This window comes from Mesitornis unicolor, unplaced genomic scaffold (assembly GCF_000695765.1).
Source record: "Mesitornis unicolor isolate BGI_N332 unplaced genomic scaffold, ASM69576v1 scaffold44296, whole genome shotgun sequence".
Classification (NCBI taxonomy): Eukaryota; Metazoa; Chordata; class Aves; order Mesitornithiformes; family Mesitornithidae; genus Mesitornis; species Mesitornis unicolor.
In genome coordinates, this window is record NW_010192483.1 from 2,668 (window position 1) to 18,352 (window position 15,685).

At 43.7% G+C, this 15,685-nt stretch overlaps 1 protein-coding gene across 1 annotated transcript in view; it reads right to left on the reverse strand.

Moving 5' to 3' along the window:
- Positions 1–3,021: 3,021 nt before the first annotated feature.
- Positions 3,022–15,685, reverse strand: part of LOC104542710 (probable palmitoyltransferase ZDHHC1) — a gene marked incomplete at its 3' end in the record, with an annotated part of 16,394 nt that continues 3,730 nt past the window's right edge. The window contains exons 4-10 of the mRNA XM_010187105.1: positions 15,131–15,255; positions 14,642–14,800; positions 11,238–11,350; positions 5,597–5,682; positions 4,928–5,021; positions 3,881–3,989; positions 3,022–3,252 (exon numbers count right to left, since the gene is read on the reverse strand). Coding sequence (XP_010185407.1) covers positions 3,022–3,252; positions 3,881–3,989; positions 4,928–5,021; positions 5,597–5,682; positions 11,238–11,350; positions 14,642–14,800; positions 15,131–15,255 — 917 coding nt within the window. The remainder of the gene's footprint in view (positions 3,253–3,880; positions 3,990–4,927; positions 5,022–5,596; positions 5,683–11,237; positions 11,351–14,641; positions 14,801–15,130; positions 15,256–15,685) is intronic.

The following is a 15,685-nucleotide window of genomic DNA, read 5'->3' on the forward strand; positions in this document are numbered from 1 at the left end:
TGGGGCTTAGCGGTGGCTGATGAGCGGCACGGTCATGGCGTGTGTGTGTGTGTGTGCGCGCGCCAGGTGTGCCAGTGGCGCACAGAGCCAAGGTGGGGGGTCTGTCACCCACGCTGGGGGCACAGCTGCGATGCACAGGGCAGAGAGGAGGGTTAAAAATACACCCTCCTCTAGCAGCAGCTTCCTTCTTCCCGCTTGCAATGCAAGGCAGCCCCTTGAGATGCTCTCAGGATGGGTTGAAAGCAGAGCCCAGGAATAGACTCACCAAAAATCATTTCCCAAAGCAAGGGACTTCACCTCAAAGAGAAAATTAAGAAACTTGAGTCACACCCGAAGATGAAAGCAAGCAGGGTGTCTGTCCCACGCCAAGGCTGAGCGAGGAACGTGCTGTGGGGCCTGGCACAGTCGCTGGCCAGTGGCCAGACACCGGGATTTATGACTTCAGAGGACTCTGCAAAGCTGTCACCATCCTGCAAATGCACTGTTTGTTCCCAATAGAAAGCCACAGCATCTTGTGGTGGGAATGGCCAGTCCAGGGCACTGTCTCCTGCTGATGAGAGAGTTCATGCCCTGGTAAAATCCCTTTTATATAGTGCTGGAGAAGGTGCTCAGGAACACCAGACCTCACTGCTTCTGCAGCAACACAGAGCTGAAGGCACCAGGAGTTCTGCTGTCACCTCACTCAGCTAGCTGATGGTCTTGGGCTGCAGTGCCCTGATGTGGTGGCCAGGACTGCCCTGCCCACAGGCCGGCCCCAATGGGACTCCTTCCTTTCGGCTGCTGCCACAGGTCTGCCATGGAGCATCTGCAAAAAGCCCTCCTTGAATATGGTCATTGTGAAAACACAAACCCCAGCCAAAATCAAATGCCATGTGGCACACTCACGTCCTGCCTGCTGCCTGTGAGGTTCAGGAGACCAGAGTCCAATGCTGGCTGTGCTAGGAGCCCATCCTGCTGGCTCTATGCTCAGCACCCAACTGCCCCAATGCACAGACAAGGCACTGCACATTCTGCAGCCTTGATTTATTTTGCCTTCCCCAGCAGTCAATGTAGCAGAGATAATGTTCACGTCTCAGCTGAAGGCAGCAGAAGGATGTCTTCCTCACCTCCCAAATCAGGGTCCCCAGGGCATCCTTGACATTTAGGACATCCAACAAAAAGCATGGGGTTCTGCACCTTGTGGGGAAACCTGCAGGGCAGAACAGAACCAGTACAGCCCAGGAGCATGTGGGGCTCTGCACTGATTGCTGGGGTCTGTGGGGGCAGAGACCCTTCTCAGGTGGGTGCCTGTGTGCACGGCAGGAGAATTTGGGGCTTATGGGCTGTTCTCAGCAGGACAACAGGCAGGTGAGCACAGCCTGGAAGGAAAAGGCAACTAAATAGTGAATCTGAGGGTGAGCCCTGTGGTCCTGGAGAGGGTCATGTCCCAGCAAAGAGTATAGGATATCCCCTTCCTTCAATGCTTGTGCTCAGAACCTGTCTCCCCAGGACACACCAGACTTTTGTTTCTCTGGACATTGGACAGACCAGGAAACCTGGTTCCACTCACCCAAAGGGTGCAGCAGCCTTCCTGCAGTACAGTCCACAGCTGGACTGGCCTCCTCCTGCTTGTCCTGCTGCAGCACAAGAACCAGGCTGGAGTTACATACCTCCTGGAGAAGGTGATCTGGCCACTACCCCTCAGGGAACGCAGTCCACAGAGATCTAGGGATAGTGGACCGTTGTCCCTCGCGCACACAGGTTAAGGTGCTGAGCCCAGCTGGGACATCAGAGGCACAGGGAAAATTTGGGAGGCCATCAACTGGGCAGATAAATGTATGACTGCAGAAAACGAGGAAACTATTTAGCAAAGAGCATAGAAAATTTTATTGTGGACAGAGCTACTAAAGAGCTCCATACATGACTTTGGGGCAGGTTCTGCATGGACAAAGGGTAAGAAAACACATGAGGTCTGCTTACAGGCACCTGCTAGAAAGAAATTACCAATACCTTCTGGGTGGACAGACAGCTGGCCTTTGGAAACCCTGAGTCCAGCATTACTACAGCGTGTAGGTTCCTTGGATGACAGCAGACATGAAGAGAAACAACTGGAAGGACTTTGTTTAACTGGGAACCATCAGTGAGCAATGCCCTGGTCTCTGCAGACAAGCAGTGCCATGTCCGCTGGTCCCATACACACCTGCTTTTCCAAAGACTCACACCACCAGTGAGTACCACTGGCCACAGCATCAAGGGAAGATGCAAGGAGGGTGACCACAGGCCAACCCTTCCTGCAAATTTTGGCATAATGACTTCAACAGCTACATGAGATTTCTCTTCCGCTGATCAACAGCTCGCGTCATTTGAATGAAGAGTCAAGGCTCCGCATACCAGTTCTTTCAGGAGTCAAAAATCAGACAACAGAGAAGGATGATAAGACAGCCCTTTAAAGAAACCTGGGGTCAGTGATGGTATCTATGTTGCCTTGCCAAAATTTCCCAAGCACTGTCCCAGGGAGTGCTCAGCCTGGATGGTCCTGTCTCTGTTCTCTCCAGCAACATGATGCCCACCTCAGGTTTGTCACCTTATTGCCTTTTGCCTTTGGTCACACATGAGAAATGTCTCACCACAGTCTGACGGCAAGCACACAGCACAGGGACGAGTCCCTCAGCACTCCAGAGAGTACTAACACTGCAGTCCTTAAACAGCAGCAGCCCTGGGCACATCCAAATCAGGGGACATGATTTCCCCTTGTCAAGGAGAGTAGAACTGGGCTTGAGGCTTAGGAAGAAGCAGCAGCCAGAAAAAAAAGTGCAGCAGGGTTTTTACTGCCTCTCAGCTACTTCTGCTGGAGGCTGGACAGCATCAGGTAAAGGGATGCTGCTACTTCCAGGGAAAAAGATGAGTCACTGCAGTCAAGATCTTTGAACAGCAACATACAAATAGACAGAGAACCTCTTTCCTTGTCCCCAGAGGCTATGGCTTTGGAAAGCTGATCACTAGGCCACTGTGGTGTTTGTCCTTACTTAAAGCATGGATCACGTCTGCCTGTGTGCTGCTTGCTGGTGCATTTTCTGTGGTGTGGCTCGGATGTACTCTCACCGGGTTGCAGCTGAGAGACATGAGGTTCTCCACTGGTCTTACTTACAAACACAGTGGGGATCTTGGAAAAAAGTTCCAGGTCTTGTTCCAAGCGTCTGTCTTGCTGGCAGCTTTTCCTTTTTACCTTATGCCTAGAATACAGGTTCTTCTGCCTGTCACGTCTGGGATTGTCTGTGCACAAGAGAGAGTCTTGAGAGGTGCTTGAGCTGTTCTTAGCAGGGCCATGAAGGGCCGTGCTCCCAAGGTGAGTCTGAGCCACAGGAATCTCATCCATGGATTCGGTGGACTCTGAGTGATAGTCAGCTGAGGGTCCCACCGCCTGGACAAGGCCGATGCTGCTGGGGGGCACAGCTGCTCTCAGAGGAAAAGCTGGCACTAAGAGGCGAAGGCTGTGGGAAGATGAGGCAGCAGCAGCTGTGGCTGGGAACTCTACAGATGGAAAGAAAGGGAGAAGAAATCTTAAGAAAAGAGAGAGAGAGAGAGAGAGAGAGATCTCTCAGCCCCACAAAGACATCAACAAGCCCAGGAACTCCAATATGGCTGGTTCACTAGTCTTAAGAAAAATCATACATATATTTATGCAAAATTAGTTATGAAAATGTACAGAATTCTACACTCAGCAGTGTACCCAAGTCTGATCATTTTAGATTATCTCCAAGCACTCAGAAGCACTCATTTTCCCTTCTTAGGCAAGTTAACTTTCTGCCAGTGCTGGGTTTTTCATGACACACTTCATTTCTGTGTACTAGCAAGCAGAAATCCAGCCCAGAAGTAGAGGAGCTGACTGGTGCACTCTCACCTGACTGGGGATCTGGGAAAGGCAGCTGAGGTCTAGCGTGTGTTTTAGATCTGCTGCCCATTGCTGGGGAAGAAGCTTTATGTGTCTTCTTTCTTCTTTTTTTCTGTCGCTGTGAAAGCAAGAGGTCCAAGAGAAGGGAAGTTACTTCATCAGCCCAAAGTAATGAGACACTCAGTTTTTGTAATTGCTATCTCCTTTAATTCCTCCTATTTTTAATAAGGAGTATGTATATGTGTGTGTGTGTGTGTATATATATATATATATATGACCAAGAATATTTTATAGTTTAAGACTGAGTTACTATAAAGCAATGAGAGAGAACAGGTATTTAATGAACACACACGTTATCTGCCTACAGTGATTCTTTGTGTGCAGGTACCTTTAAGCTGTTGTCTCATATAGCTGGAGGATGTATAAGAGACTGGTGCACAAATACATTCGTAGACCCAAACTAGAAGAGTGGACCAAAAGTCACATAGCACAGGACATTCAAAGAGAGAGATAGCTCTTGTCCAGAATACAAGTATAGCTGAAAAGGTTTTTTTTCTTATCATCTAGATGACAAGACTTTGACTAATAAGCTTGGAGGAAAGAGGGAGAGCACCACCACCTGCCATCTGAGCAAAGGGGAGAGCATCTGGACATGAATAATCAAGAATGCTGAAAATTTGACTTTGGAGAGCTGTTTCATACACTGAAGGTTCATACCACACACACCATCTTTCCCTGGGCAGAAGATTAACATTCATATTTTGAATGAACATATCAACTGTTGGATTTTCCTCTACAGAAACACACACAGCTTGAGGTGCAAGCTTATGAGGGAACTGCAGAATATATCTGATTATGTGTGAGCTGAGACAGGAGACTGTCACTTGGATGCAGTGACTGCAGGGCACAGCCACACCCGCACACATGTGCTGAGGACGGGGAGAGCACGTGTACGAAGGAGGTAACCGCAGCCCGCATTAGAGTCAGTGTGCACCCACCCAACTTGATGAATCGTCAGCTGCAGAGGTCACGGTTTCTAGGAAGTGTTCTGCTCACCTGAGAAGGGACCGCAAAGTGAAGAGATGGGAGGCCAGGGGAGGAGCTCTGCTCAGGGCCAGCTTCATCATTGCGGACATAGAGCTCTGAAAAGCTAAAACACACAGCAGACGTACAAGATGATTCCCTTAGATGTGACTTAGCTCTGATCCCCACTTTGCTTGCACCTACACAGCAGCCTGGCCAAAGCATCCCTGGGGTAAATTTTCCTGCACAACTGTGCAAAATATGAGGGGTTTCCACTCCCTTCCGCAGGGACATGAGTTAACAAGCAAGGATTAATTAAGAGACAAGGATGCTGTTTTCCCATGAGTGCTTGCCTGTGTTATAAGTGTTGCTGTTGTGATTTATCCCTCAACAACCTCAAATCATATAGCTATAATGAGCTCAGTATAGGAAGCTTTAAAGTAATTTTTCAGGGAGCTTTAAAGTAATTTTAATATAAAACAGCTTCAGCAGAATATTCTAGTGAAGATATTTTCCCAGGACAGGAGAGGCAAGTATTCCTACAGGTATTTACCCTCCTGAAACTCAAACATTTCACCATGATTTGGTCAAAACATTGGTGCTCCCTATCCTCCTAAGTACTTTTGTCTTAGGGTCTCTCAGTGACAACCTCCCATTCACCACACACGTTGCTAGGAGACTCCCATCTACAACTTTACTCACCCTTTTCCTGGAGATACTGTTGAGAATTCCTCCACTTGAATACCAGGGCCTGTGTAACCAGGGTTACCTGGAAAAAAGTCTATTTCCTGAAGAAGGAAAAAAATAATTAATTAAAATTAACATTTTCAGACCAATATGGACACAGAGAGGAGAAGAGGAATTTTCACTACAGAGATGTCTTCTTCCTCCTTTGTCAGCCACATGCCAGACATTTGGTGCCCTTACAGCTAGGGCAGCCAGAACTCAGCAGGAGCCTGCTGCTTTAGAAGATGGAAACCCAAGATTGAGAGAATTAGAAGTCCCTGATTCATTCATTTAGTCCAGCCAGTATTTCATGTGACTCCAAATCAAAGCAGAGCACACTTACGGATACCAGCTTAATCATTTCCTGGGACCACATTCAAAACACCACTTAAAGCCTCCATTAGTTACACAGCTCAACCATAGGAGCTAGGCAGCGAATGCAAAAAACTTCTTTTAAATTCAAAATAGAGGTGATAAAAATGAAAGCATGCAACATACAGGAAAAACAAAGTATTTTCTGTTTCTTGTGTGAATTCTGTAGGGCTAATTGCTGTTTTTTTTAAAAGAATGTGATACATTGCTCATTTGCCTCAGGTATAGAATGAATTAAAAGTAATGCCATAAATATAGTACACTTTCATAAACATATAAGACAACTTAACAAATAAACTGCCTAAATCCTCATCTGCATTACAGAAAAGGGCTCCCAGTTCTCCCTCAAAGGGACACAGCTAAAACACTCAGAGCATTCAGTGATGGAGGGTATGAAGTCCCATTGTCAAAAAGGATAAACTGTGCTCAGGAGAACCTTGATGCTACTTTTCAGCTGCTCTTAAACTTGAATAATTAGCAAGACAACTTCCTCTTAAACATTTTAGTGCACAGTGACTATAAAGACACACAGACATTTTAACAAAACTCTTAGGTGGTAAAGACAGATTTTAAATGCAATAGGCGTTAGCTTCCAAAAAAGCTTAAACAAGCTCATGAAGACCTATTTGTCTGAACAGCTTGATCAGCAAACTTGAGAAAATTAAGTCAAAGTTGGACGTCCCACAAATGGGTTCCTGAGAGACCCCAGGCCTCTGCACTTGAACAAATCCAAAAACAAAAGAGCAGAACAGTGAGATAAAGTCCGGTGATGACACTCCTTATGTAAGGCAATAAAAATGAAAGCCAACCGCAAAGAGCTGCAGAAGGTTCTTGCAGTACTGAATTGTGCAGTGATAAAATAGTCCATGAAAATCAATATTGCTAGATGTAAAGTGATGCATGTGGGAGAAGTAGTGTAAACTTTACAGATGAAGCAATGGTAAAAATAGAAAAGAGTTCATGGAGCTGCACATTCAGTGGCAGCCAAGAAATCATTTCAGCTGATAGGAATGGAAAGACATAAAAAAACTCCCAAAACAGCCTGGGCACTGACTTCTCTATAGTGTTGCAGCATCTTTCCCCACAGAAGACCTGGGCCAGGGTTCTTCAGTCAGGAAAAGAAATACTCTGGGCAGATATGAGTGGAGAGAGCAAATGGGAAATAATCATTTACCATCTCTCTAACACAACATTTAGGGAGCATAAAATGAAAAAATAAAATTCAGGTAGTAGACTCTAAGAAACAGAAGAAAGGCTGCATTTTTGACACGGCATGGAAATAAACAGTAGCACTCACTTCCATAGGATGCTGCAGGTTCTAAAAGTTGTATGGATTCAAGAAGAAATGGGCAAAGTTTAAGTGAAAAGCCAACTAACACAAAGCCATTGGAAGCTCTGTGCTCCAGAAGCCCCTAATACACATTGCCAAGTGCTGCAAGAGGGTATTGGGGACTGCAACTCCTGCACTCTTCCTCCAAATCCACAACTGGGCAGCAGCAGAGCCAGCACATTGGTCTCATCAACTCTGGCCAGCTTTCCTCACATGCCAGAAGAGATGCTTCCAAAATTACCAGCTGCTTTCCAACATCTTGGCATCAACGCTGGAGTCTCAGTACTTGTGTGATTACTAGATAAGAGAGTTGCCAAACTGGAAGAACTTCAGCCTCTTGGAACACGCTCTGAGTTTAACTGGTAATGTAAAGAAGAAAAAAAAAAAAAAGAGAGATGGAAAGGAATTTGCAGCTGTTTCATAGGTGGCAATATCAAAGTTGAAGTGAATTGATTTAGCGATCCCAAATATCAGAACTTTCTGATATGAGAATTACACTATTTGGGGCTATTACAGGCAGGGTTTATCCAAGAGCCGGATTAATAATCTGCAGATATTGACCACATGTATTTCAAACAGAGCTTGTAACTCAGGTCAGATGATTGCTCGTCATCGACTGCACACCAAATGTACAGAAATGCTTCCTCAAAGCTCTTTGGGGACCAAATTTTTAACATTTACATTCAAGCCTCATGCATCTGAGTCACAAATGAAGGAGACCAGACACAGTCTTGTGTCAGTGTAAGTGCATGGGCAGGAGGATGTAGGTCTTCTCATGGGAAAGCACACCGTGGCTGAAACAAGCTGCAGCAGGAGACTTCCTTGTAGGGCTGTGCACAGCAACTGAAAACAACCAGGATTCAGTGTCCACAGCACACAAACAGGACTGCAGGACTGGCATTTCAAAGGAGATTAATGAATGATACATCTTGAGAATAATCATGAACAACTTCTTTCCAAGCAGGGAAGGAAGGAGCTTTTTAAAATCCATTTTGTCCATTTCAGCCTTCTATCAATTACGCATAACCAAAGCAGCCGCATAAAAGAAAAGAAACCATTAGAACTGCCTAGAGTCAAACGGCAGAAGACTTGATCAGTAGAAAATACAGTGTACTTGCAGTGTGACAAAAACTACAACCACAGTGCAGTCCCAGCCTCCCTCCACTCCCACAGTTGTTAGCAGGACAGGCAGCATCCTTCAACTGTGACAGCAAGACAAATCTACCCCTTCCATGTGGGTTGTTAGGATCCAGCTCTTACTCTTGCTGAAAACAGACTGCTAGATCGACAGACTGTTGAAGTTCATTACCACCTTGCAAATCCTGGCCATGCTCAGACCTCCTCCAGAGGCTGAATGCCAGCTGCGTCCACCCCAAGTTTCCTGGTTACAACTTCAGCTCCTTCTCACCACCCACTCCAGCGATGAGAGGTGCCCTGAAATGTTGTCTGCTGGGAGGGGAGGCAGAACTGAATAGGAAAAATTGGTTCTTGTCCCAGGGAAAGTGGGTCTGTTGCAAGTGTTGAGGCTGAGAGTGAAGACTGGGCTCGTCTTAACCAGACATTGGAGGAGAGAAGCAGTGTTAAACATGGGAAGCTGAGTAAAATATATGTTTATTATTTAAAATTAAACCTCACCAACCTGAATCAGTGTCCAAAGCAAGTTCAAAGCTTTAGGAGTGTGAAAAAAAAAAGATCACACACCAGCTGGCCTGACTATGAAAGCCAGCTCCCTGATACAAATGTAAACATGCATTAAAGCATCATTTTTGGGTTAGTTTATATTTCTTGGGACTGCTGTGCAAGTCCCTACAGAAACAACTGTTACTTGCACATGCTGCTTTGGGTATAGTAATAGAGGCAAATGCCATGTATGTCCAAATGTTTGCATTTTTTGTGATATCTGAACCACTCAACTGTACAAAATTAGGACTTTTACTTTGTGCATGTTCTGAGAAGGATTTTACAAGCACAGAAGAATCCTTTAACGTGAATGAGAATCCTTTAACCTGGACACAGCTGAAGACTTAACCACAGACAAATACAGAAAATGGAAGCCAAAACCAACACCCAAGCTTGAATAAGGCTCAAAAACAAGGATTAAAAGGGAAATGCATGTTTCTTCTAACTCCCTAAAATGAATGAACAGTTAAGACAAAAGTGGGAAGAGGATGATTTCCATTTGATGCTTGCAATGCCTTGGATCAATTACAAAGGATTTCTGTGTTCAAGCTACAGAGAGCTGTAGTCAACACAGCTTACAAAAGGCAAGTCACTTGCTGTACTCCTACTCCAATCTATTTGTTTGTGTTTATCCCTGGTTGCTATGTAAGAAACAAGGAAAATCTGGTGGGTTAACATTTTTCTTAACAATGTTACTGGGCATCATCCAGTCTTTCTTGTTCCCCAAGGTACAAACTGCAGTCCTGAGACACAGAACTCCTTTTCACCCTGCTTCTTCCATGCTTGCTGCTTCAAATTAACCCTATTCACACATATCCAGACAAACACCAGCACAGACAGGAGAACACCACTGAACGACTACATCCCAAATGTGCACACACACACAGAGTCCACCCCTGTTCAGATTTATTTTCAGTATGAATCAAAATTCAGTAACTAGGAAATGATTAGAGCTAATGTTTTATTATTGTTTTAATTTGCATGGTAAGCAAAGGTCTATGAGACAAAGTGCCAAATATTTTTGTTGTTATGGAAACCTCTGTTTAAACTGAAAGTGCAACTTTTCCAAGGCAGTAAAAAAAATGTAGATGAAAAGCTGAGGTCTTCATATTACACAGAAAGGGAATTAGCTGACTTACCCCTTTGCTTTGATAAGGAAAATATATGAATGAGTTCAGAGAGATTCCAGTATCTCTACACAGAATACTTGGATGAAGCTTGGATTTAATTAATTTCTTATGCAATATAAAACTGGTTGTATAGTAGGTAACTTACTTGCATAAAGCCAGATAGAGTTACAGAGGCTTGCAGAATCACAGAATAATTAACATTAGGAAGAATTTCTGGAAATTTCTAGTCCATACACCTCACCCCGGTCAAGGCCAATACAAAATTTGTCCAGTCAAATTTTAAGCAACTCCAGGGATGGAGCTGCCTGAACCTCTCCATTCATAGCCAAATATATATGCCACTGCTGAGCGTAAATAGCATTAAAGAGCTTGTAGAACTCTTTCTACAGAGATACAGATCAACACCACAGTATCGAAAAGACCCTTATCACTACACAGACTTAATTCAAAGACAAGCAGGTATCTGGGTCATTTCTGGACACATTTGGTGTCCTTTTCTTTTTCAGGATGGTTAAACTATTTGGTATTATTAGCTGCTCAAAGATTAGACCCAGTTTCTCCAGCTTTGGAGCCTATCTTGCTTTCAGTCATGATCTGCAGTACCATCCACAGAAGCCAAGATGTGCACTGCCACCCAAACAGATATCACCCACTCTTCAGTCATCCTCCTTTGTGCTGACACAGGCATTTCTGACTGCTTGGTGAATCAAATGAGAGAGAGCTGGGCCAGCTAATCACAAACTCAACTGTAATTTTAATAAAGTTTATTCTGACCCAGATGAGTTTCCCCACCCTGTTCACTGCACGACTGTAACAAACAGCTGCGCTGGCACAAGAGAATAGATAGTGCAGGGCCCAAAACAAGTGGTGGAGAAAAAGAGTGGGTGGGATCAATTCCTTTGAAAGCAGTATTCACTTATGCCTAAAGAGCTCATCGAATTACAGGCCTTCCACTCTCTCACATCCTACTCAACTCCACCAAAGTACCTCTAAAGTCTTATCTTTAGCAACCGGCTCTAAAATTTGGAGCTCACAAAAGTGAAGTGAAATTTACACTGCGGACAAGCAAGGCTGTTTTTGAGAAAGGGACTGAAAGTACAAGTACCTGACTGGGTCTCACTTGGGACGGACAAGACTCCAGTTGCTTGTCTGCCTCTTTCACCTCTTGCTGGGGACGCTGCTGCAGGATGTACTCGTATGTAGTCAATTTGTTCCACACTGGGAGGAAAGAAAGAGAGCTGTCAGCGCAGGAAAGGCCACTCCCTGATTGCACTTATACAAGCAGTCTGGATAACTATACAATCAAATAGTAACTATAAACACTAAAAGACTGATACTCAAAGCCAAAAGAACCTTTGCACTTTATATCTTGCTATATCCTTTACTGTCATCATCACAACGCTTACAGTCCCACTGTTCTCCTAAAGTCTTATATACAAGGTACAATGTTCTATATTGTAGTAATTTTTTCCGCTCATTTCTGAGCAAATCCATTATTCAGACCCAATAAGGGTAAGATCTGTATCATACAGAAAGCTCAGTGAGTAGTCAGAAGGTAGAAATGGATAAAAGAAATTCAGCAGGTTAGTGTTAGGAGATCGAGATGCCTAATGTCCAAAAGAGTGAGCATCAAATACCCAGCTTGCCTCATGCCAAATAGATGTGCCCAGAGTTTACACGTGCCTGAGTCCATGTACTCTTAAGGTCCCACACAGAAACACATCTGCTTCCACGAATGACTAAAAGCATGCGACATTTCTGAGCAGTTTAGTTTCTTCATGAGACCAAACACGTTATCCACAACTCCGACGTTCCTCCCATAATGGCCCTGCTACAGTAAGTGTTTTTAGAGCACAAAACCCAGAAATAGATGCTGACAGTTTTTAGTGCAAAGCCTGGTAGCCATTCCTCCTTTTTACCTTCACACAGCACTTAAAGCAGATACCCAGGATATGGGACACTCAGACTAAAACCCTTCCTCTGCCTGAAAGCGTTCGTATCAGTAATATTTTACCTCTCAAAACCATGCCTTAAACATGGGACTGCTTCACAGGAAAGTGAGGGAAAGCAGAGGAGTGCAGCCCCTCCTGTTAAAGCAATGACCTTATGAAGAAATAAGAATCCATTTAGCCAGGAAGACAGAGCATAAAAATGAATGTGAGTCTGCAGCCAACTGATTAGTGATTGCACTTAATGGGCACAGTGTAGGCTACTGGCAAATGTTCCTAGAGCGGTACCGAATGTTTTATTTGAGAAACAGAATATTGCTTCATAAGCAAAGGGCTATAAACCATTTTTTAATTTAGAGTTTGTTGGTTTCTGAATACTTAACAGTGCGACTTTTTAAATATTTTAATAGAGCTATTTAGTTAAAAAATACTACATTTGTCTGACCAGATAACACTGCAGCACATACTATGCAACAAATAATCATAGCTTGTGAAGAGCCTCATATATTTTTCCTATATTCCCTTCCTTTTGGTCAGTATTAAAGTAAAAATAAAGGATTCTCGCTACAAGCTTCTGAAGTGCCATTCTTCACTACATGCCTCTAGAACTGAGACTGGATCAAGACAGGTAATTTTGAACACATGGACCTACTATTTTGAGAATAACCTACTTCCTTCCTTTTGAGTCATAGCTGTGAGTAATTAAAATCAGGACAGTAATTCTGAAAATTTCACTGTGCTTGTAACAAAGCTAGATTCTAGAAATTTATAGGCATACTTGATTTAAGACAGTTTAAAATGTGAAACTTAAAGGAAATACCACTCATAGGGTGCTATTTTCTTTCTGTACTTTAATTATGGAAGCAGGTTCACAAAGAAATACTCATTAACAGTAACTACATTTTAATTGGTAAACTGCATTTCTAGTCCCAAAAAGACTTAAGCAGTTCATTCCAAAACTGTCTACCTTAAAGCATTCAGATGAGACTATTGACAATTACATGTGTGAGATGAGAGGAATTTAAGCCAGACGTTCTTTGTCTATCTCCGAAAACTCCTTTGGTAAGGGTAATGCATACTTGTAAGTAACATACAATACAGGCTTCCATACAGGACTTACATACCACACTTCTGCACAGCTGGAACCAGCTTCAATAGGAGAACAGATTTTAATGTAATAAAATATTAACAAAAATTAACAATAATTAAATTATGTTTCCCTGTAAATCATAAAGATTTAAAATTGAGTCAGAAATAAAAGTTAATTTGGCTGCAAATTTATTCTGAAGGAGGGGGGAAAAAATAATCTTAAGACAACAGCAACAACAAAAAAACCCAAACAAACCCAAACCCAGAACAGAACTAGTATAACACTGGCACGTTTATGTTTAACTAGAGAAAGCATGTCTATATCCCAAGGAGCGAGCACCCTCTTGTGGAAGTTATACACAAAGGATAAATACTGCTCTGTCCTAAACTGAATAATCCTTTCTTCTTCATCCAAAGGAAATTTTCCTGAAGCAGCCCCAGCTTTGCTATGCTTTTAGTCTTTCCACAGTGCTAGGTCGACCTTTGATACCCCCAGGCATGGGCATTAACCCAAAGTCAACTTTGGTTTCCATCAAGAAAGCAAAATCGCAGCGTGACCAAATTAAGCTCGAAGAGGCTCTAAAAACAAAATGATGGTCAGTGACCACACTGCTTGTAACGTTAATGCCAGCTGAGAAACGTTCACCCATCAAAGTTATATTTCAGCAGTGTAACTACTTTGCTCCTGGAACTGCACTGGTTTGTGCTGACCTAGTTTGTGTTGGCATCTGCATCGCTGTTAACTGACATCCTAAAAATCCATCCAAGGATCCTCTGTAGCTGCCGGTCTCAGTTCTCTTGCACCATGTCCCTTCTTCCCTAGTTCTGGCACCACCGACCACCCCAAGTGTAAGAACTTTTCTCATCGTGACTTATATCAGGCAGCCAAATAGCATTTGTTTCATTTTAGCTGATGGCTGGAAAAAGGTTTTTGATGCCCATTTGTACACAAACAAACATAACATACAACTTCCATAAAGGGACCTTGACCTGGATGTCAGGCCTCCTATTAGACATTTAGATCAGTATGGCCCACATTTCACTGGAGTAATGGAGAAACAGGCTCCTTAACACAAGAGAGGTACTGAGGAGCACAGCAAAGAGACTCATAAAAGTCCGTATGTGTAGCCAGTCTGAATCTGCCACTGCTGGCATTGAGCTGGCATCAGCCAGTTCATCCCACCTGACCGCTCTACTGCTCTACCACGTGCTTTCAGTTCCAGGATAACACAGCTTAAACACATGAATGCACAGGCCTAACGCAAGCTCCATATTGCATATGCACTGATAAGCCTGTCTGCCACTGGGGGGAATCAGAAATGTAACATTACACACAAATTTTCTACCTTTTCAATGGCAATCCTGTGCAATGTGTATAAAATTGTGACATAGGTGAACATAGAGTGAACGCAGAATGAGTAGAAGCAGCTAAGAGAAAATGAAATGGGGATGACAGGAACATAATACCTACTCAGATAGATGTGAAAGGTCAAGAGGTGGCCTAACAGGATCACGGTCATTAGGCTCAGAAGAATAAAAATCCCAGCCATGACCAAAACAGCAGATGCCTGAGTCTCAACAGGAGCTGCAGGAAGAAACACAAACCAGAGGTCTGTGTGGTTCTTCAGAGCTGTAAAACCAAAAGAGTTGGAGGTAAGTAGATTGTCCAGGTATTAAATATCTCTAACTAAACTTTACAGCTGGAAATATTGTTAACTCAAAAGTAGCTGCAGACCCATTATGCACTGGAAGCCTACAAAATCTTGTGTCTGCACAAGAAGCAGTTAGCTCTGGAAAGAAAAACATTCCATCCAGCTGAGCAGATACTCTTGCAGAAATATGTAATTAAAAAGAGGAAGGAATGGGAGTTCCTTCTCAATGGTAGAGCCCACAGAATCCAACTCTATATTGAGAGACGCTGGCTGATTCACAGGATGCTCAACTGAAGCACTGCTAGTACCATCAAAGTGCTGGTCAGAGCGAAGCATCACGGGGTCAACGAAGAACTCCACAAAGACGTAGCAAGCAACGAGCAGCAGAAGCCCAAGGCCCAGAATGGCAGACAGCACACTATTCAGAAAGAGCCTGCCAAGAAAATGAGAAGTCTAAGGGGCTTTGATAACATCCCACGTAAAATTTAAAATCACCACCTCTAATAAAGATGGAGATACAGACAGCTATCCCAAATTACTGTGACACTTTCTTATACTTACACTGGACAACAGTCTTATTTCCAATTTGTTACCGTGAGGGACTGAACTGTTACCCTTTAGAGCAATCACGGTTACAAAACTGTCAAGTATAGCTAGGACAAAGAGCTCCCTGCACAAAATCTGAAGGCAGAGTAACGTGGCATCCAGCAGTACCAACTCTTTGCTTTCCATGTGTTTTTAGTGCAGGAAAGTAAACTGAGAAGCAATAATCAGCAATAGCCTCCTTATTCTTTATCTTAAACCTGGCACAGACTAGAGGTGCCTATATGCTGCTGTAACTCCTGCCAGCTGGTAAGTCCAGT